At 56.0% G+C, this 21,860-nt stretch overlaps 2 protein-coding genes across 2 annotated transcripts in view; both read left to right on the top strand.

The window, feature by feature from the left end:
- Positions 1-4,154, top strand: part of SLC9A1 (solute carrier family 9 member A1) — a 31,320-nt gene extending 27,166 nt beyond the window's left edge. The window contains exons 8-12 of the mRNA XM_069803241.1: positions 93-266; positions 414-528; positions 949-1,050; positions 1,387-1,459; positions 2,259-4,154. Coding sequence (XP_069659342.1) covers positions 93-266; positions 414-528; positions 949-1,050; positions 1,387-1,459; positions 2,259-2,581 — 787 coding nt within the window. The 3' untranslated portion in view covers positions 2,582-4,154. The remainder of the gene's footprint in view (positions 1-92; positions 267-413; positions 529-948; positions 1,051-1,386; positions 1,460-2,258) is intronic.
- A 6,301-nt stretch (positions 4,155-10,455) lies between these two features.
- TENT5B (terminal nucleotidyltransferase 5B) lies at positions 10,456-19,790 on the top strand. The gene is made up of 2 exons (XM_069803240.1): positions 10,456-11,043; positions 14,919-19,790. The coding sequence occupies exons 1-2, from the start codon at positions 10,870-10,872 to the stop codon at positions 15,936-15,938; spliced, it is 1,194 nt and encodes a 397-aa protein (XP_069659341.1). The 5' UTR covers positions 10,456-10,869; the 3' UTR covers positions 15,939-19,790.
- Positions 19,791-21,860: the final 2,070 nt, after the last annotated feature.

The following is a 21,860-nucleotide window of genomic DNA, read 5'->3' as shown; positions in this document are numbered from 1 at the left end:
CCTGGGCCAGCAATGAGGAGCGGGGAGTGGATGCCGGGACAGGGGGAGGTCTGATGTGTCGCTGCTCCTTCTTTTCCCATGTCCTCGGGAAGGCTGAATCGTTTCAACAAGAAGTATGTGAAGAAGTGCCTGATTGCTGGGGAGCGGTCCAAGGAGCCCCAGCTCATCGCTTTCTATCACAAGATGGAGATGAAGCAGGCAATCGAGCTGGTGGAGAGTGGGGGCATAGGCAAGATCCCCTCTGCTGTCTCCACCGTCTCCATCCAGTGAGTTCCCCGGCCCTGGCCACCTTGTGCCTTCCACAGGCCCCTGGCATAGGCTGAGCGCTCCCTGCTAGTGGCCGAAGGTCAAGCAGACATTGGGGCCTGCCGTGGCCGCCACAATGTCACTCTGAATCCTGTCTGTCTACGCAGGAACATCAACCCCAAGACCCTTCCTGTGGAGCGCATCCTTCCAGCCCTGTCCAAGGATAAGGAGGAGGAGATCCGGAAAATCCTTCGCAACAACCTGCAGAAAACCAGGCAGAGGGTAAGGTGTCCCCTGGCACTGTGCACACGCCCTTTGCTTCCCTGGGGGTGGCCAGGACCACTTGCCACCAGCAGCCAGCTGGGCCTTTCATCCCTGGTGTCCCTGTCTTCCTGCCCCTCATATTCCTGGTCTGGCTCTCCCTCCCCAGGAGGCTTTTCCTCCTGGGATGGTGCTGGAATAGTGCGGAGGGGGAGGCTGCCTCGGTCGGTGGCTTAGCCCAGCATTTAAACCCTCGCTGGGCTAAGTGGGTCCAGATCAGGCATCCCATGGTAGCACACAAGGGACGAGCCACCGGCTTGCCTGGACATGCTCTGCCCACTGGTGGTTGTTTCATCCATCTCCAAGGGAAACGGGTGCCGTGACCTTCCTTTGCCTTTCCATGTGTTTTTTTTAACCTGTCTCCTTGGGGCCTTTTCCCAGTTGCGATCCTACAACCGGCACACGCTTGTGGCCGACCCCTACGAGGAAGCCTGGAACCAGATGCTCTTGCGGAGGCAGAAGGCCCGGCAGCTGGAACAGAAGGTGTCAAGGGGACGCTGGAGCAGGGATGCTGCCGCTTGCTGGGGAGGACGGGGGGGCCGAGGAGGGCTTCCCAACCTGGGAAGGGCATCGGTGTCCTGCATGGGGAGGGGGATGAAGTTGAGATGACAGTGGGTGACCCCACGCCTTGGGGCTCCTCTGATCGCCCCAGGCTCTGAGCAAGTCCTTGCAGCACGGCTGGGAGGATGCGTGCACGTGTCCTCTGCATCCCGCTGCTGCTTCTTGCTCATCCCTGTGGCCTGGGGTCAATTCCCTGCCTCCCCTTCCCCATTTACCTTTGCCACTCCAATGGAGACGGTCCCTGTGCTCCGATTCCAGATGAACAACTACCTGACGGTGCCGGCTCACAAGCTCGATTCGCCCACCATGTCCCGGGCTCGCATAGGCTCAGGTAGGTGGGACTGAGCTGCTGAGGGAGCGCCGCTGCTGGCACTTTGGTGCTGAAACACTCGGAGGTTGTATTGTTCTGCACCCCCTTAGCTCCTCCGTGGCTCTCCAGCCCCGATCGTCCCCATCCCGCTCCCCTGTGGCAATGGCAGCCAAGCCCCAGGGGTTTGCAGTTCTCAAGCCCGAGCTCTGCCTGAGCAGAAGCAGCCGGCTCGCTTCCCAGCACAGTTCCCACTAGGAAGTGAGCTTGGAAGTGAGCTTGGCAGGTCGGTGGAGCCCAGCTTGCTCCATCCACACACCCATATTTCTGGCCATGCCTCTCCCTGCCCTTTGCAGGGGAGAGGACCAGGAGTGCTCAGCCCCAAGACCCCTGAACTCGCGGCTTCTCCAGCACACATTTGCTCTGCCATCTTTCGTTCTTCCTGTCCTGTGTGTCCTTCCCTGCTTTGGGGACAGTGTGACAGGGTGTGACGAGGGGGTGACGCTGCTGCTGGTGCTTGCGGAGCCAGCGGTTAATCGGCAGAGGGCAGCTTCACCCCTTGCAATCCCAGGCACAATCCTGGGAAGCAGGGCTGGGCTGGCTGGAGCGGCTCCAGATGGGATGTGGAGATCAAAAAAAGGAATTAAACAGCAGACTTGGAAATTGGAGAGAGAGTGAGCCCAGGCATCCCAGCTCCAAACATCTGGGAAGCATCAGCTGGGGGTCCCCTGAGAACCCCCCTTCCCTTCCCCAGGTTATCCTGACCCAGTTTGTTCATGATAACGTGAGATGGGCCCTGCCTGACCCCTCTCTACCTCCCCAGACCCACTGGCCTACGAACCCAAGGCGGACTCAGAGAACCTGCCCATCATCACCATCGACCCAGCCTCCCCGCAGTCCCCGGAGTCTGTGGACCTGATGAACGAGGAGCCCAAGGGCTGCGGCGGCCTCCCACCCTCGCCCGAGGAGGATGAGGAGGGGCTGGTGATGCGGGTGAAGGAGCCTTCTTCCCCGGGTACCGATGATGTCTTCACCCCGGGGACCGGTGACAGCCCCAGCAACCAGCGGATGCTGCGATGCCTGAGCGACCCGGGGCCTCGGCCGGAGCCGGAGGAGGGGGAACCCTTCATCCCCAAGGGGCAGTAGCAGCTGGCGCGCGAAGCCTCACGCGCCTCTATATGGTTTCTCTCTCTTCATTCGTTCTTTCTTTGCTCTCCTTTTTGCTGGTTTCCTCTGTCACTACACACTGGGTTCGGGAAGGGGAGACCGTCCTGGATGGACTGGGATTACCAGGACAGCTCTGCCCAGCAAGCCATGGGCTGGCCCCAAGGAACGGGGAAGAAGCGCCCGGGAAGCACCGGGCTCCTCGGCTGCCGTGGCCTGTGGGTGACGGACAATTTACCGCCCGGGACTGGGATTTGCAGGTGCCTCGCAGCCCCAGCAGGGCTTTCCCAGAGGCTGCCCACCCACTCAGGACCTGCGAGCGGCTCCTCGGAGCAGCTGCGGCCAGCACGGGGTGGGCTCTGGCCAGGGAGCTGGGGGTGTCCGTGGAGGCTGCCCCACGGCACAGCTTCGCCTCTCTCCGGCTTGGGTTTTACCTGTCCCCTCGCCTTGCTCCGGAGCGGAGAGATGGGAAGACGGGAGCCAGGCTTTGTGCCGAGGCTGGTGCACCCACCACCTCACCCGGCACCCTCCCAGGGACTTTGGGCTCGTGCCGCTGCTCCCTGCCTTGGCTGCTTCCCCCACGGGGCCAGCTGCCGCCCGGGAACGTCTCCTCCGGCCCTGCATTTCACGCCAGGTCTTGTTAAATAAATATCCTATAGCCATGCAAGGGGGGAGCTGGGTCCCCCCTCGCTTTGAGTGGCCCTGCAAGCCTGGGCCTCTCCATTCCTCCTGGAACCGCTACCTGTCACCCGTCCCCATGGGGACCCTCTGCCAGCCTCAGCCCCTCGCCCCGTGCCTGCGCAGCAGCAGCAGCGGCTGCTCCTTAACCAAAGATGGTGTCCAGGCTCCCCGGGCGCAGGGAGGGGGCATGCAAGGGGTTGCATTTGCTACAAGGCGGGGATTATTTTTGTCTCCCTGGAACCAAAAGGAGCTGGGGAAGAGCTGGGGGCCGGCTCGCCCAGCATGGGGACACGTTGGGGCCCAGAGGTTGGCAGGAGGGGGACAGTCTCCCCCCACCAAGGAGGACGGTTGGAGGTGTTGGGTGTCCTGAGTTTAGAAGGACCCGTCTTTCCCCAAGGCTTGGCTAGGAGGGAGTGCTGGGTGTTTAGGTGACTTACAGCCCTCCCCAGGCTCTGGGGTATCCTGCATCGTGCTCGATCGTGTCACCTCGTCCCCCACCTGCCACCCGGCTCCCACCACGTGCCACCCTTTGCCACGGGTGCTGTCTCTCCCATGCCACGGGGTACTCGTCGTCCCCCTCCCCGCGCCGTGCCTTGCCACGCGTCGTCTCTGCCCCGCTGCCTTGGTGGGCACCCATTCCGTGCGCCCACCCGCTCCACGTCCCAACCGGGACCCCGGGGGACCGGCATCCACGTGGCTTCGTCATGCTGGGGCGTGAGCCCACGTCGCTGCCTGCGCCTGCCTGCCTGCCCTGCTCTGTCTCCAGGAGGAAAAAAGCAATGAAAATTCTCTTGTATAAAAAGGAAAAAAAACACATGTAAAGAGAATCTTGGTTTTTATCATGAATATTCTAATAAATTAATGTCAATTTTTAGTGGGGGTTTTTCCAGCTGTTTGGGCTCCTACCCCTGCCACAGGGTCCCGGCCATCCCAGATGAACGAGGCGGCCGTGAGACCTCATCCCCATCGCTGTTGCGATGCAGGATTTGCCCCTCGCCTTCCCACTGTGGCTTGGGGAGACGTGGAGCCCTGGCCAGAGGAGACTTTTTAAGCCATTCCCAGCTTTGGCAAAGACAGAGGCTCAGCAGAGCCAGGGGCTGCACCGACATGAGGGTGTGTTGGGAGGAGAAGAGCTGTTTTTCTCACTTTGCAGGGGGAAGAAGGCAAAAGGAAGGTCCTTTTGCAGGGAGCATGGATCACCCTGTCACAGCCCAAAGGTGCTGGCAGGGCATCTTGGTGCAGGTTTGCCCACCCCAAGCCTGGTGCGTTGGCCCCGGGGAAGAAGGAGCAGGCGTCCTGTGTCTGGCAGCATCTGCCTGTCCTGGGTCCCTGCCTGCACTGCAGTGGGGTTTTGGGGGGCTAATGGCTCCATCCCCAGGGGAGGGGGCTCAGGGACATTTGAGCCCTGTGATTTTTTTCCCTGGGTTTCCCAAGGAGCTGGGGCTGAAGCCAAGCCCTCAGAGAGGAGCCAGGTCCCACCAGCATCCCGCAAACGGAGACAGGGAAGAGGCTCAAAGCAGTGCCTGGGTGAGGGGCTGCACCCCGACCCAAAAATCCCCCAGGAAAGACCTTCCCAGCCCCAGCAGTGCTTCCACCTTCTCCCCGCCACCAAGATCCCCCCCAGCTCCCCAGGGCCAGGGGTGCCCCGGGGTGGCCGGAGCTCCTCACTTTTGGGTGATTGCAATGGGAGCGTGTTTCATCGCTGCAAATTAAAGCTCTGATTCAACGAGGCCGTGACTCACCCCCTCGCCATCCAGCAAGCGCATAATCGCTGGCGTTGCTCATCTGCTTAAAATACCTGAAGCTCGGGGTCCCCCATGGCCCCGGGGCTGGTGACTTGACCAGGCCACCATGCTGCAGGGGTTCCCCCACCTTGCTGAGGGGTCCCTGGGCAAGATGAGGTGGCCGGGGATGCCACGGTGCCCGTGGCAGTGCAGGTTGGGTGGGTGCGTGCCATCCTTGCACCCCCCGTGGGGTTCGGGGTGGCTCATCCCCGGGGCAGCGGAGCTGGTGGGGAGACCCTGAAGCAGGAGGGTTTGGCAAGAATGGACAAAGCCAGACCTTGGCTCTGTCCTCACCGGAGGAGAGCAGCAGTTTTGCCATCCCAGCCCAAGGGGTGGGAGCACGGAGAGGTGTTGGCCGCAGCCCAGAAGCCGGGTGATGGCCACCCATCCTGGGCACAGAGGGGAAAGCAGGAGTCTGCGGCAACCCCAGGCTGCTGCCCGAGCATCTCGCCTGCCCCACGTGCCTGCGAGCATCACGTGCAGCCGCCCTCTTGATTTCGATCATACCTTTAACGCGAGAACTCACCAAACCGAGGCATTTCCAGGATATTCTTGTTTCTGTCTTAAAGGGTGAGTAACTTTTTTTAATGAGGGAGGACTAATGATCCCTCCAGGGATGGGCTGTCACCGCTGAGCAACTGCCAAAGCACACACAGCACCGAGGCCCGAGGCCAGGGGGTGGACGGGCCCTGGCGCGTGCCCCCGGCCCTGCGGTCCTGGCAGCGATGCCTTTTGCCCCTGTGCGGCCCCCCCCTGTGCCCCGAACCCTCCCCAGCTCCCCCTGCTCCCTCCCAAAGCACATTGAGGCCTTGGTGGTGGCACCAAGGACAGGGAGAACGGAGGGACCCTGAGCGGGATGACCTTGTCCCTGCACACGCGTGTGCTGAGGTGTTTATTCCCCTTCCCGTAACCCCCATTTGTGGGGATTAAAGAGCTCCTGCCCCTGCAGCTGCAGGAATCTGCCCCAGCCAGGATGGCTGGGCTACCCCCTGCCTCAGTTTCCCCCTGCGTGGTCTGCCACAAAGCCCAGGTTTGCAGCGAGGGGCAGGGGGAGAGCAAAAAGGACCCCACAGCCCCGCAGCGCTGCACGAGTGGAGAGGACCGAGACCCCTCGGGAAATGCCATGAAATCACACCCGTCGTCGCCGGCTCCGGGCTCAGCAGCCACCCAAAGCGGAGGTCCCGGCTGGCTTCCCGGCTTTCCCAAGAGGAACATTAGCAGGGCAGCCAGTGCAGCGATGCCAAGCAGCTGGTGAGCGATGGGACGGGGTGTGCTGGAGCTGCCACTACCCGCAGCCACGCTCGGGTGTCACCCAGGGCCCAAAAACCTAAAGCGAAGGGACCAGCTGCGTTCTCTACCAGGCTCAAATTAGTGGCATTAAGACGGGTTGTCCCTTGCCATGGCTTTAAAAGCACAAGTCATGCCAAGCAAAATAGCATGTGGTGTCACTGGGAAGCCACTGAGCCTGGGACATGCAGGTCGCTGTTCCTGCCGTGAGGGGACCGGGGGGGACAGGGACCTCCCTGGCTGGTGACACCCTGGGCAGCTACGAGGGGGCAGCTCAATCCCTGCCCAGCTCTGGGGCCACATCAGTGCCGTGTCCCCCTCCTCATGCCCCGGCAGTGCCGTGTCCCCCCCTGCGCTCCCCAGGCAGCATTTTTCAGCAGCCGGGGGAGGTGACGGGTGCCATTCCTCAGCTTTGTGTCATCCAACAGTAATAATACCCTGCACTCCCTTTCATCTCAGGGCTTCCAAGGTGGCTGTCTCTGGGACGAGTGCATCCCAGCATCATCACTTATCTTTAATTCCAGGAGGCAGCCAGGGATGCGGTGGGGTCTGGGAGTCCCAGTCAGTGACATGGGGACCCTGGGCTGAGAGCAGACAGTGATACCCCTCGCCCTGGGCAGTGAACACAGGTGCTCACCGTGCAGCCGCACGACCTGCGACGCTGAATTTGGCCTTGCTGTGGCCACTTGGGGCCACGGAGCCAGCTAGTGGCACAGCCCCAGGGACACGGGTCTCCCGGCAGCGAGGGTCCGGGGGCAGAGAGCAGCAGTGGCACTTCTGGGATGGGCTGTGCAGGAGTGAGCGGGGCTGGATGTGGATGAGAGCGACTGGGAGGTGTCCGGGAGCAGTGTTTGCTGAGGGAGGCTTTGGACACGGCCGATGAGAAGGGCTCCAACTCCTAAACCCACAGCGGGCACGGAGAGGCAGCGTGTGCATGGGGGTGGCAGCACGTGCTTGGGGACAGCGGCATGTGTGTGGGGACAGCGGCACATGTGCATGGGACAGTGGGCTTTTGCACGAAGATGGTGGCATGTGTGCAGGGGGATGGCAGGCAAATGCACGGGGATGGCAGACAAATGCACAAGGATGGCTGGCACCTGTACGGGGACAGCCTGTGTCTGCATGGGGATGGCTGGTGTGTGCGCACGGGGCAGCCCGGGCATGCACAGAGATGGCCGGTGCATGCACGGAACAGCCAGCATGTGCACGGGGACAGCTGTCGTGGGCATGGGGACAGCCAGTATGTGCACAGGGACAGCCCGTATGTGCACAGGGACAGCCTGGGACATGGTTGGCATGTGCACAGTGGCGATGTCGGGGGCGGCTGCCATGGGAGCAGGGCAGGAGGAATGCCCCCACGCCAACGGGGCGCGTTGCTGCTCCCCTGGGGCGACACTGGGTGACGTTGGTGGCTCCAGCAGAAGGGCTTGGTTTCTCCTGCTTGCTCAGGGAGATGGCACACACCCTACTTAATGGCGGGTGGGACGGAGCTGGTCCCACGCGGGTCAGGGAGTCCCCGAGGTCTTTCTTCACCTCCAGGTTGGGCTTTCACCCCCTGCCCTACTCCCCCAGCTCCTCCAACCCTTTTCCCCCCAACTTACCCACTGAGCAGCCCATGACAGGCCCCTGCCCCTCTCCATACCCCTGGCAGTGGGGTGCCCTGTTCCTCTCCGTGCACACGCCGGGGCATGTCCCAGCTCCTCCCTGGGTGATTTCCCGGCAGGGTGAAGCCGGTGTCCCCCGGGCAGAAGCAGGATGCTGCCAAGCCCAGATCTATGGGCCAAGCAGGGCCACGGCATCCCCGAGCCCCCATCCCCCTGGCCAGCCCCTGGCCCACCTTCACAACCCCAAAGGGGCTTTGCAACCCTCGTGCCATCACCCGGGAGGCAGGATCCGCCCGTGTTTCACCCCAAGACGGTGATTATTCCTTAATTGCCAACAAAACAAACAAATAAAGCCCGGGCTGGCCCTTGCTGAGCTGGAAGGAAACAGCCTCGGTGCCATTCCCAGCCCAGGGTTCACTGCCGGTGGCTCTTTGAGATAATCATTTGGTGATGGACATTAACGAGCAGCTCAGCCAGTCCTGCTGGAGCGCGTCAGCTCTTTTTAATGGGCCAATGTTTTCTCCGGAGCCATCAGCACGCCTGTCCCTCTCAGCCCGGGGAGCACCGGCATGTATCTCCCAACTCATCACCAGGCCACCGGCTCATCCCCCAAGGATCTGCAGCACCTTGTTCACCCCATCAGCTCCGCGGCCACATCCTGCCCCACTGCCCAGGGGTGCCACGGCTGGTGGGGTCCCCCAAACTGCCCTGCCTGTGGGGTGCTCACCACCCAGCCAGACCTTCCTCCTGTGCCCGAATCCCCCCAGTTGGACCCCCCAGGACAGGCAAGTAGGATGGATCCTGATCCCTAAAGCCATTTGCCCCTCTCAACATCTTGGGAAACTCTTCCTGATCTGGTTCTTTTGCTGACAGAATGAAAGGGGTTTTGCAATGGGAGGCAGCTGCCTGATTTTTTATTAAGCTCCTTGGAAAATCACTTTCCAGCAGGGATCCCCTCCTCCTGTGCCCCAATTTGGAGCCTTGCAGGGAGTAACCAGGAGCAGCATTTAATCCCAGTGGAGATGCCTGATGGAGCTACACAATGACACTGACAGGATTCAGAGAGCAAAACCCCACAGCATGAGGAGCGTCCCCACACAGGGACCCCGGCGGAGGGGACGCCAGCCTCCCATGGGAATCCCTCAGGCTGGTGGTGCATCACGGAATGGGGAGGATTTCAGAGGATACCAGGGCTCAGGGCACCCCCTTGCCTCCTCTCCCCTCCAACCCAGCTGTGGGTGCTCCTAAACACCTCATTTCCCCCAAATCCAAATCCCCCCATCACTAAGTTACTCTTTCCACAGCCAGGTCCAGCTTCCAGCAGCAGACCCCTGGGATACGGGAGAGGACAACCTGCCACCATAGAGCCTCAGCTTCAGAGACAGACTTTGCAGCTTGGAAGAGCTCTGCAATGGCCTCCCTGAAGCAAAATGCCCCAGGCTGGGGGTCTGGGGGTTTTCAGGGGTGCTTTTGCAATAATTCCCTGTGAGGGTATAAACATAAATCAGTGCTGGCTCGTTCCTTGGCCCAGCTTTTAAGGATGGATCCCAGCTCCAAGCAGGAACCGAGGAAATGGGAGCAGTGACTGCTGATGGGGAGCCTGGAGTCATGCCTGTCCATCTGCGGGACCGCAGGGCATCGGGCACTGGCTCAGCGGGGAGGCACCTCCTGGAAATGTCTGCAGGGTTAAATGCCGCAGAGAAATGAGCTCTTTAAAGTGATGGGAATTGTTGGGATGAAAGGAAATGGGCGGCTGGTGGCTTGGGACACAGCTGGCCGGAGGAGGAGGCGGTGGCTCGACCAGCAGCGGGGCCACGCGGTGGGTTTTAGGGGCTGGGGTTGAACTCTGGGGGCTGGGAGTACCTGGCATCAGCCTCCTGAGCCGGTGGGCTCCATCACCCCGGGGTGTCACCCTGTGTCTCCTGGGTGCCAGAGCTCCCTGCAGCTGGCTGGCGCAGTGGGTCCCTGGGGAGAGAGGGTCCTGGGGAGGGGGGTGTCCGGCTGGGGGGCTTTGGGCTGTGGGGTGCCAGGCTATGGTGTATCAATGGGGTATCAGACCTTGGGGCATCAATGGGACACGAGGACACGGAGCATCAATGGGGCATCAGGACGTGGGGTGTCAGTGGGGTACCAGGGCACGGGGCATCAATGGGGCATCAGGACTTGGGGTATCAGTGCGGTATCAGACCGTGGAGCATCAATGGATACCAGGCCGTTGGGCAGCAATGGGGCACCAGGGCACGGGGCATCAATGGGCATCAATGGGGTGTCCCTTTAACCCGCGCCCCGCCCCGACCAATCACCGCCGGGATTCCCGCACGCAGCGAGCCGCGCCAGAGGGGCGGGGCTCCACCAGCCTGTCCCGCCCCCTCTACCCTTCGTCCCGCCTCTTTCCCTCCTCCCTCCTCTGATTGGCTTCTAACCCAGCCCCTCTTTTCCTCCTGGGCCTATGAAAGCGCCAGAGAGGCGGCGAGGCCGGGCAGGGATTGGCGGCGGGGCCGGGCCAATGGGGGCGCGGCCGCGGGGCCTATATAAAGGGGCGGCCGGGCGCGTGCCAGCGCAGTCCTCCGCGTAGCCGGTGGCGGGCGGGGAGCGGCGCGGGCCGGGCCGGTTCGTTGCAGCGTTTCCCACCCCCCGCTCCGGGCACCGACCGCTCCTCCCCGCCTCCGCCCCTCGGGGAACGGCCCTCAGCACCACCTTTTTTTTTTTTTTTCCTTCCCCCTCTCCTCGCCTTTTTCCCCCCTTTTTTATTTTTTCCCTTCAAATTTTCCTCCCGTTTCTCCTCCCAACCCGGCACTTCCGGCTGGTTTCCGGGCCGTTTCCGGGTGACTCGACCTCCTCTTCCGGTGGCTTTTCGGCTGCGGCGGCGGGGAGGGGAGGGGGGGGGAAGAGGAGGAGGAGGAGGAGGAAGGCGATGCTGCCGGTGGCGGGGCCCGTTGCGGGCCCTTCGGAGCAGCGCGGCGGCCGCTTCAGCGTCCTGACCTGGGAGCAGGTGCAGCGGCTGGACCAGATCCTGGGCGAGGCCGTCCCCATCCACGGCCGTGGAAACTTCCCCACGCTCTCCGTGAGGCCCCGCACCATCGTCCAGGTGAGGCCCAGGGGGATTGGGGGGGGGGATAAGGAGTTGGGGGGGGCAGGTTTCGCCGCCTCGTTGGACTCTGCCCCGCTCCCGCGGGGGTCAGGGTGAAAATAAAAGTGCTGAGGCAGCGGTAACCGGCACGCCGGGCCCTGAGCCAGCCCCCCCGGGCACCCTCTGCCCCCCCCCCCCCCGGTGAGCTGAGGGCAGAGCTCCCGGCCCGCACGGTGCGGGTGTTCCCCCGGGGGGGGGGTGTCAGGGAGCCGACCCCCATCGTCCCAGGGGTGCTGGGTTAGCCCTGCTTCCCCATCCCGGGGGGGTCTCGGTGGGGCTGGTTGGGGTTTGCTTGGCCTGGGGGGGGCTGCCTGCTTGCTGCCTGTGTTCTGCCCGCAGTCGTAGAAATGTATAAAGCTGGAAGGAGTCTCCTGAAAAAACAGCTTTCTCTAGAAAAAAAAAAAAATCCCCTGCGTGTAAAATTCGTGCCTGAACCCCGAAGCCACTGCAGCTTGTGCCATGGATCCCGCTGTGCTTCCTCCCATCCCGTGGTCCTCCTCCTTTTAGAGTGGCTTTGGTGCCCCAAGAGCTGCAAAATGGGGGGGGTGGCCAAGACGAAGTGGCTTTTTTGGAGCTGCTGCCACGAAATGGCTTCGTGCTGGTGGACATGTTGGGCTTGTGCGTTGTAAGAGGCAGTTATTAATTGAAAAGCTAGATCAAATGTCAGTGTCCTTTGATTCTTGTCACACTGACTGTATCTTCCAGAGCCTGCCTAAGACTTCATCTTGTTGAAGAGTTCCTGTTAGTTTAACCATAAAGTAATAACTGTGTTTAATATTAAACTAACAATGTAGTTCAAATAAGCTGATGCATATTCATGTTTGGGAGGCAACTTCATTCCTCAGTAATGACTCATCAAATGTAAAATCGGGCATGTTAGCTTCTAATTAAAAAGGCTATTCACAAAGCTAAAACCAAACTGGCTTTCACAATAAGCTAATCACTAGGATTTTGAAGCCTCAGCTGCTTGAGAAATATTTCTACTTAAGCCTGGAAAATGGAAAGGTGACATTCGAAAGACACTCCACTGTGCGAAAGCCTCCGCTGATTTCAAATTCCTCGAGTTCTGCTGCATCTGTTGGGGGCAGAAGTGCTAAATGTTGGCTGCTAAAGCTTTTAAACTGAAGGACAGATGAGGGCTACTGTCAGGACACTGCCCTTGGGTTGTGCAAGACCAGCGAAGCTCGGTGCTGCTAAAAGCCCGGCGTGGTGCAGCATCAAATGTTCCACCAGTTATTACTGTTTGATTCCACGAAACTGAAGTATTTTGGTGTCAGAGCTGCTGAAAAGGATGTTGCCACTAGCAACTTCAAACACTAAACTGAGGGCTGTAATTCTGACCAGCCGTGCTGGCAGACCCTGTATTTAGGGCTGACTAATCTGAAACAAGTAACCTAAAAGGCAGTTATTTATTGCATGCTCTTGTTGTTGTGGGAGGTGGGAAGCGGCAGGTCAGGACGCAGGCAGGGTTTGCTCCCGCCTGGCTGTCAGAGTCAATTATCTGAACCACACGTAACGTGAGGTACTGTTTTGGGAAGCAGGTCAGCAGCTGCCTAACCCTCTAAATATTCAACCCTCTGGGGAAAAAAACCACATACCTGAACCCATCAGCTGGAGCTGGGGAGATGTGCTTCAGGTTGAGACTGGTAGGCTGAAGCTTGCTGTCCTCGGGGAAGCAGCAAGGCTCTCGGCTCCCTGGTGCTCTGCAGGTTGGAGCTTTTTTGGGTGATTTGGGACAAGACTGACTTGAGCAGTTGGATGAGGTGGTTTCCCCCCCCCCCCCCCTTCCGAATACATCTCGCATGGGAGGACCTGTAAACCTGGGGGGAGCTCCAGTAAGCCTGAAGCTTATGGTTCTGAAATGCTGCACCCAGAAAGGGGTTAAGCAGATATTCTTTGGGGCTAGGAAATTAATCTGGAATGAGATCTTCTCCAAGCACTGGTCCTAGCTCTGCATCTAACACTTTTGTGACCTATATCTTGTCTCTCTAAGCCTAATAGCACAAAACTCTTAACTCTACAAGTAGTGCTGGAGCTGTGCCTGGGGTGAGTGGCTCCAGTGACTGATCAGTTGGCAACAAATGGGCACCAGGAACTCCCCTGGATTGACTGCGTGATATTTGTGCTATATGGGGGAGTAACCCTGGGTCTCTTCTAGGAGTAAATGCAGTTTTCAGGCTATCTGCCTTTGAAAACAACTGCTTTCATGGCTGCATTGGATGTGCTGGGGGGGACTTGGGACTTCCGATGGTGAATAGCTCACTGGTTAACTGTTGCCTGACATGTGACTGTCACCATTCAGTTGGCAAGGAGCCCAGGCACATTTCTAGCCTGAGCAAGAGTGGCTCATGTCAGGGAGTAGCAGGGGAAACTCCAGCAGAGAAGCTCCATCATGAGATTTAACAACCTTCAAGTTTAAAAAACATTTATCGGTTTGTGCCAAGATATTTTCTGTTTGCAAGGGCACCTCAGGGCAGCAGAAGCTCACTGGTGTGGCCTCAGCTTGGTCACCAAGAGGCCTGTGACATGCTAAGGGTTGCATACTGCAGTTGTCCACCTCTTATGTATTGTTTTTTCTAAACAAAACTCATGGAGGGGCTGTTTTATAGCTGCTGAGACTCAATGGAGCTGCAACGCTCTGATGTTCCCCCCCAGAACTGGCTGCTCTGGGCCACGTCAACCAAGCATGGCTTTTGGTCCCTCTGATAAAGTTTTTAATTTTAGTGGGGCCTCTCAAACTAGGACAGCCTCGCAGGGCTGAATAGCCCAGTCAGACTGGCTTCTAGTGATATAATTTGTCCATTTGTATCCCAAGCTTAGGCTCTTTCAAGCTCTAGCCTTGCTTCAAGCACCTGGTGAGCAGGCTGGCTAGCTGGGACTCACAGGACAGTGGGTAATTGCTGGAGAGAAACATGAAAGCAGGATGAGAGATGTGAAGAGCTTCTGGTGGAAGATATGAACTTAATCTTCCTGGGATCTTTGAGCTCAGTTAAACTCAAATTATAACCTGGTGTCCAGATAGTTTATTTTATGGTCTTGGGGTTATTTCAGCCTCCTGCATGTTAAGTAATCAGGCAAGTGATTCAGCTTCACTCTAAATGAACAAAGCTTTGGAGGTACTGGTGGGTGTGCCAGGACTGAGCAGGCAGCATTAAAATCACCGGAGTAACACCCGTAAGATGAAAGCTGCCTCTTGTGCTTGATAGCATGCCAAGTTCAGCACGAAGCTCTGACACACTGGAAATTGTTAGGATACACTTACTAGTTAGGACATGAACTTGCATACGCCTGGCTGGGGCTTTTGAGCAGTTCTGGCATCTTGATTTGCCTTTAATGAATCTTGACAGGCAAAGGGGATGGCTAAAAGCAGTGAGCCACCCTGATTAAATCAGCAGGGACTGCTGCAGACTGTGCTGCCGCCTTGTATTTGGAGTCGTTTCTGGATCGGCTGGTCTTGGCTTGCTGACTGGAGAGGCTGACTGCAACTGTGGGGGGGTGAAGGGGGCAGAGGATGCCCCAAAGAATGGGTTCAGATAACCTCTCCGCTTTGGTGGGGGGAAGGAAGAGCAAACAGCTGTACTGGAAGCAGAAACATCTGTTTGTGTGCAGTAAGAGCCCTCTAATGCAAGGGAATAAGTAAAGGAGAGCCACCCCCAGCTGCTGGTGAGATTCTGGATGCTTTCCAAAGTGACCTATTTCTAATGGATTAGCTTTTTATTTCGCTGTCTTGCACTGGAGTGACCCATATAAGCACAGGGAGTGAATCCTGCTGCTGTATCCAGGCTGCTCCAAGAATGCTTTCTTGCTTCTCACCGACTCTCTTTGTATCTCAGGTTGTCCGTAGTCGCTTGGAGAAGAAAGGAATTGCAGTCCATAATGTAAGGTTGAATGGCTCAGCAGCTAGTCACGTTCTACATCAAGACAGTGGCTTGGGCTACAAAGACCTAGATCTCATCTTCGGTGTAGATCTGAAGACTGAAGATGTCTTCCAGCTTGTTAAAGATGTGGTCATGGACTGCCTTCTTGACTTCCTCCCAGAAGGTGTCAACAAAGACAAGATCACCCCCATGACTCTGAAGGAGGCGTACGTGCAGAAGCTTGTGAAGGTGTGCAACGAAACCGACCGCTGGAGCCTCATATCGCTCTCCAACAACAGCGGGAAGAACGTGGAACTCAAATTCGTGGACTCTCTCAGGCGGCAGTTCGAGTTCAGTGTGGACTCCTTCCAGATCATCCTGGATTCGCTTCTGCTGTTTGGGGAGTGTTCAGAGAACCCCATGGCTGAGAACTTCCACCCCACGGTCACTGGGGAGAGCATGTACGGGGACTTTGAGGAGGCAATGGACCATCTCCGGAACAGGGTCATCGCCACGAGAAACCCAGAGGAGATCAGAGGTGGGGGGCTTCTGAAATACTGCAACCTCTTGGTGAGGGGGTTTAAGCCCAAATCGGAAGTGGATATGAAGGCACTACAGAGATACATGTGCTCCAGGTTTTTCATAGACTTCTCTGACATCGGTGAGCAGCAGAGGAAGCTGGAGTGCTACCTTCAGAGCCACTTTGTTGGGATGGAGAGCAAAAGATATGACTATTTGATGACCCTCCACAGGGTGGTCAATGAGAGCACAGTCTGCCTTATGGGACACGAAAGGAGGCAGACCCTGAACCTCATTGCCATGCTGGCTGTGAGAGTCCTGGCTGAGCAGAACATCATCCCCACGGTCACAAACGTTACCTGCTACTACCAGCCAGCTCCTTATGTCAGTGAAATAAACTTCAACTACTATGTCACCCACGTGCAGCCCTTCCTGCCTTGCAATCAGTCTTACCCAACGTGGCTTCCCTGTAACTGAGCCAGGACAAACTTCAGGGTCTGTCCTCCAAGGTACTTTCTTGCCTTGGGGAGTGGGGAGGGTGGGGGGCAAAAAAAAAAACAAAACCACAAAACACAAAAACAACAAACAATACCTTCCTAGAACTGCAACAAAAGGCAACTTCCTGGACTCTTGCTTGAGTGTCTTGTTCCTGGGATTGTTGGAACGAGGCCTGTCTGCTGTACACTGTGATGGGAAGTGCAGTGTTATGGAAACTAGATAACTTGGACGTTTACAGGAAGACTCAATTGCTTATTGAATTCTGGAGGCAATGGGGGAGGGTTGGGGGTGTGTGAGGGGAGATTGTAGAATTACGCTAAGGTAGAGCTGCGCTGCCCTGAAATGGATCTGAATTGGGTTCTTTTTTTTTTAGTGCGGGAGGTGTTATGGGTGTGCAGACTTGTGGTTTCTGAAGATAGAAGCCAGAGTGGCTAATTCCTTTGAAGGACCAAAGAATCCTGTTTAAGTGCCTGTAACAATATAAACACAACTGTACTGTAAACCTTATTTTTTTGCAGGGGCTGACATCCCAAGAGCTTGAGTGGGGATGTCTGAAGAGGAAAATGTTTCTGTTGGGGGGGTGGGGAGGGTCGTAAGATCATTTCTAGTAACCTTGCTGAAGCAAGAATGGGATCGCAGGTTACATGTTGCTGAGGTTTTTTTGGCATGGCTTGCTGCCTATGAAGGACCAGCTGTAGCAAATAGCTGTCAAAGTGGAGTTGCATAAACAGGGGTGGGCTTTGAATGACTCTGTGTAAATGCCTAAAACTGGGGACACTGGGGTGGGGGGGGAGTGCATGGTGGAAAATGCTGTGCAGAGCTTTATGGAGAAAAGGCAGCAGGGACCTACGTACAAATTTACTCAAGCTCCCAAGTCTGCAGTGCCAAAATGTAACTGTGTACATAAATGATGAGGCAGAAGATCTGTCCAGGAGCCTGCCCCAGGCTACCATACCTAATCGTGTATTTTCTAGGGGAATTTGAAATGCTGCTTATTTTTTTTTTTGTTTGGCATGCAGTGTGGTTTTAATGCACAAAGCCAGAGGCCAGCTGGGTTATCTGGGAAGATGAGGCTTGTCCTTTGAAGCACAAAACTGACTAGTGAACTAGTTGGTATCTCCAGCTGTTGCTGTGATGGGGGCTGGAGCCCGTGTCCTTCTAAGAGATAGGCAGACCTCTTTCAGACTCTAGTCTCCTATGGCTGGAGATCTTCCCTCTGCCCTTGGGCAGGTCCTATCTTCAAAAGCAACCTATTTCCAGCTATGTGATTCCACATGTGAGCCACTGATAGCATTTGAAATTCATTCTCTAGCTAGAAATGGAGCTTGGGGCGGGGGGAGTTGTGCAAAAGTCAGTTGGCCTTAGGAAAAAGTATGTCTTCTCTAAACAAACCCTCTTGTGTCTTGAGGGTTTGGCTCTCTTAGTCAAATGTGGCTTTGAAGTTGTTGGGTGTCTAGAGCACAAGCAGGCTTTCACTGAGGTGCCTGGATTGCCATGCCCTTTCTCGTGAAACATCATCTCAGACTTAACTATGCACGGAGGGAGAGGTGGGTGAGCAAGCAGGTGCTCCCTAGAGATGCTGCTCTGGAAACACCGTGACTTCATGGTGCTTCCTCTGAGATTGACATACTTGAGTATCTTTAACTTGTGGGGTTTTTTGTTTTTGTTTTTTTTTGTTTGTGACGAAACTGTAATAGCTGGGCAGATTGAACACTCTAATAAAGACTAGATCCTTGGAATGTGTATAGCCAGATTGCTACCTTTTTTGGGGTAGGGGAGATGTGGAGTGGGCGTAAGGGGTGGGAGGGGAGTGATGTGGGGGCTCTTACACTTAACATGAACTAACCAATTTGAAATTGGTCCAGCTTTGCTTCCTATCCAGTCAGAGCTGAAGTGTCACTAACAATGTAGTTATTACAGGTTTAACTGCCTTCCCGTAGAACAGCTTTGTCTTCACGGACAAGGCTGGTGTATAGACTCTGCCACAGCTCGGTAACAGCCTGGTGCCCAGAGCCTAATCAGTGTGGTAGGAGCTTGAGATTTTCCAGTGCAAGGTAAAACTGATTAAGGGCTGCTTTTGAGATCCTAAGTATGCCACCTTCATGGCTTCAAGGAAAGATTATTTTTTTTCTTGCATTTTAAACTTCAGATGAACATAGGTGACGTGTAGCATGCTTTTTTTACAGGCTGCTTACCCTCTACCCACAGACACATAGACGCACTAAACTGAGATTCCCTCCTTCCCTTTAAGATGCAAAAAGATTCCCTACAGCCAACAGCTCGACAGGGCAACTTATGTTGAGATTGCACTTTTGATTTACAGAGTGTGTGTGGTGGGACTCTTGAGAATGGGTTGAATCTGAATTTTTCTAGACCTTGCAGTGATACTGTGCTGCCTCCTGTGAGGGGGCAATTGGAAGATTCCAGTAGCTTGAATGGCACTTGATTTTGTTTTAAATGTCTTTTTTTTCCTACACCTGTATCACCTGTCATGCGATGGGCTTGACATAGACTCACTAGATTCTTTAGAATCTGTTACAAATAAATACAGTGTATTCAAATTTGTTGGATTTTTTTTATTTGCTTGTCCATCCGGGTAGTGTGGTATTGAGATGGCTGACCCTACTCCCACCAAAAACCAGGTTCTGAACCAACTGGTCACTTCAAGAGGAACGAGCTGAGATCCTGGTTCTGGACGTGGTCGAATGCTACGGAGCCTGGGAAGCATGTAGCTGTTGGCAGGTCACCCCTGTGGCCGAGGGAGGTTTCTATTTATAATGCTGTTCTTTAGTGTTGTGCATCTTCCCTTTTCCTGGTGGCTCCTCAAGTTGCTGGTGGGGGAGGGTGGCCCGGTTTGGCAGCCTGCTCGGTGTCGGTGGGGATCGGAGGTCCCTGCTGTTGGGGACAGTACTGGGAGACTCTTGCTGGTGGCTTTCCATGACTTTCTCACCTGCTGATGGTCCTGAACAGCAAAAGGTTGCTTGAGTAATTGAGACTTGCTTGTTTTGTGTGGCTGACCCACCTGCAAAGTGGGCCCTCTTGGAAAGGGGAGTGTAAGAGGCTCTGAAAGGTTTATCTTCCAAAAAAAAGCTTGGATCTGCTGATGTTCAGGCCATGGGATGGCTGGAAGCTGGCTGCCTGTAGCTGGGTGCAAGCTCCTCTGAGTCTGGCTGCCCTCCAGCCCAAGATGAAGTTTCACTTCCCCTTGTCAAGCTACAGGCAGTTCTGGTTCCACTGCAGCAATTGAGCTGATAACATGCCAGTCCCTCTTTGGGACAAATTTGCTGGCTCTGCATCTCCAAATTTTTACAGTCTGGGGCCAAGCTTCCCTCTGACAACAGATCTGGGTTGTTCTTGCTGGGCTGGCACCATGTAGGACCATGTCTCCATCGCCTGCTCGAGTAGGACTTTGCTCTTGCAGAGCTGATTTCTCTCTAAACCTGTTGGCAGCAAGATGGGATGCTTGCCTCTTGCTGGCACACAACCCAGCGTGAAGCTTCTGCCTTCCCTGAGCGTGTCTCGCGTATGGGAGTGGCTCTAAAAATATCTGCTTAGTTTGTCAGCTGTCTTGCCAGTGCCAGTGGTCGGTCCTGACGATGGCTGCTGATGCTCTGGTGAATAAGCTGCCTCTGGATTTGTGACCCTGAGCAGAGCAGCAAAAGCCCTGACAGAGTCGGCTTGTCATTGTTGGAGCGGATCAGACTATACAAAAGGATGTTCGTGGAAAGTACTAGTTGTGATCAGAAAGGAGCTATCAATGTTTACAACTGAGATTTGGATCCCTCTTTTGTTAATTGTCAAATAAAAAAAAACAACATATATTTTCTCACAGCCAGTAGTCTGTCATTATTTTTCTCTTTGAACAGAGGGTGATGGACAAGTCAGGATGTGCCCGAGTATCTGGTGGATGAGATTTGGCCGCTAGTGATGGGTGTGTTGGTGTGCGCTGGGTGCCTGAGAGCTTCTCTCAGCCTTGGCTCTAGAGCTTTGCTCCGAGGAAAGACGTGTGTTGGGCTGGCTGTGGCTCTGCCCCAGCAATTCCCTATATTTAGACCACTGGTGTTATGGCAATGGCAGCCTGCTCTGGGTTATGCTGGCAGTGCCCAGCTCGGATAACTGGAGTCAGGAGTGGAGAAGCCCACGCTGCGGTCGGCGTGGGAGCACGGCAGTACCGTACGGCACATGCCCTGCAGCACCTCTGCAAAGGGCTGGTGCATGATCGATGCCTTGAGATGCATCCAAAAATACTTAGCGTTGTATCAGCTAGATCACTTCCAGGGCTTGCGATGCAGGGTTTACATCTGCAGACCTGCCCACAGCAGCTTTTCTCCTGGAAGGACAGCTGGCTGAGCTCCAAAATCACTGAAATGGGCAGAATTTGCCTTGAATCTCCAGAATGCAAGAAGTGTCTTGCTCCAACCTTCCTGCTTTCAGCTGTCCTTAATCTGTCAGCTCAATGCCGAGGGTGGCACCATCTATATCCAGGCGGGTAGCTAGACCTAGCGTGGCGTTCAAATTGTATGTCTTTCTAATTAGCCTTTCTTGTGTAGTATGCCAGGGTTTCTACCCAGCTGCCCTCCTCCTCAGTAGCCGCTCGGGCAGCGCGGGTGTTAACTCTGCTATTTGAGATCCTGCAGAATGAGAGAACAGTCTGTCTGTACGGCTCCTCTTTCCATTTATAGCTGTGTTTAGGCGATCCAGCACACGGACCCTTGTGCTCTGACGCCTGGTGCCAAGCACGAGACAAATGCTGCATTGATATGTACATACTGGGAGGGCAGCTTGCTCTCGGCGGGGCCGTGGCAGCGGGGTTGGGACGGAGCTAAGCTGCCGGAGGATGGCACAAACTCGGTCCCCTTTGCTGCGGTCCTGAGCCCTGGGGGAGCAGCTGAGCCTTGCAGGGGGGGAGTGAAGGCTGATAGTGAGAAATGTGCAGCGTGCAACTTGGGCTCTGTCATTGAACCCTCCTATCTTATCTCCTGGCCCTGGTTGCTGTCTGTTGGAGGTTCTGGTTCAGGCTTTTGTATTACAAATAGGATTTCAGCTCATGTTAGAGCGGGTGTGGAGGTGGAGGAGCGTTTAAAAGGCTTTTTTTGTTGTTGTTGTTCTATGCATGGGACATTTGCCCTGTTCAGCTCCAAATGCATTTTGCTGCAGACCTTTTGGCTAGCGGCAAGGAGGTGCAGTGGGAAGCTCCGTGAATCCTCTGGGTTGACCACCTTCCCCCACCTCTGACTTCTTGCATCCAGCCTCAGATCAGAAGCTCAGGTGTTCCCTTCCCTCCTGAGCCATCGCAAGAAGAGATCAGCTTGTGCAGAGCCTCTCGCCTGCTTAACCTAGGACAGCGGTCCGGCTTCCCCCAAAAAACCCACATGCTTCTGCAAAAACTAACGCCAGCTTGCCAGGTGCCTGCTCTTCCCCGTTCCTTCTCTTCTAGCAGCTCCTGCTTTGGTGGAGCAAGCCGTGGTGTCAGCCGTAGCCGATGAGAGCTGCACGTGTGCCAAGCGCCCGGCTGCTGCTCGGGTGGAAGCTGCGGTTGGTTTGCTGCTCCTTCGTCTGGGTGGATCTCCGTGCCTGGCTGCCCATTTCAGCTTGTAGAAACTTGATGGCTCTGACAAATTTGATTGAAATCATCTGTTGGCATCCCAAGTTATTAAAGGGAATGACTGACAGCCATTGCAAAGTCATGTTTTCTTAGGAAAGGAGGAGAAAAAGTCAATCTGCAGCCTCCAGCTGCTGCACGACTGAGCCCTGAGATGGGCCAAGGATGGGGTGTCCTTGCACCCCCCTACCCCAACCCACTGTGTGTCCCTTCAGCGATGCCAAGAGGAAACAATGGCATTTCCAGGAGAAAAGAGGACTTGTAGGTGGGGCCGTGGTTTTGGAGACAGGCATTGGGCT

This window comes from Haliaeetus albicilla, chromosome 16 (genome assembly GCF_947461875.1).
Source record: "Haliaeetus albicilla chromosome 16, bHalAlb1.1, whole genome shotgun sequence".
Taxonomy (NCBI): domain Eukaryota; kingdom Metazoa; phylum Chordata; class Aves; order Accipitriformes; family Accipitridae; genus Haliaeetus; species Haliaeetus albicilla.
This window is presented reverse-complemented; position numbering and strand designations above follow the sequence as displayed.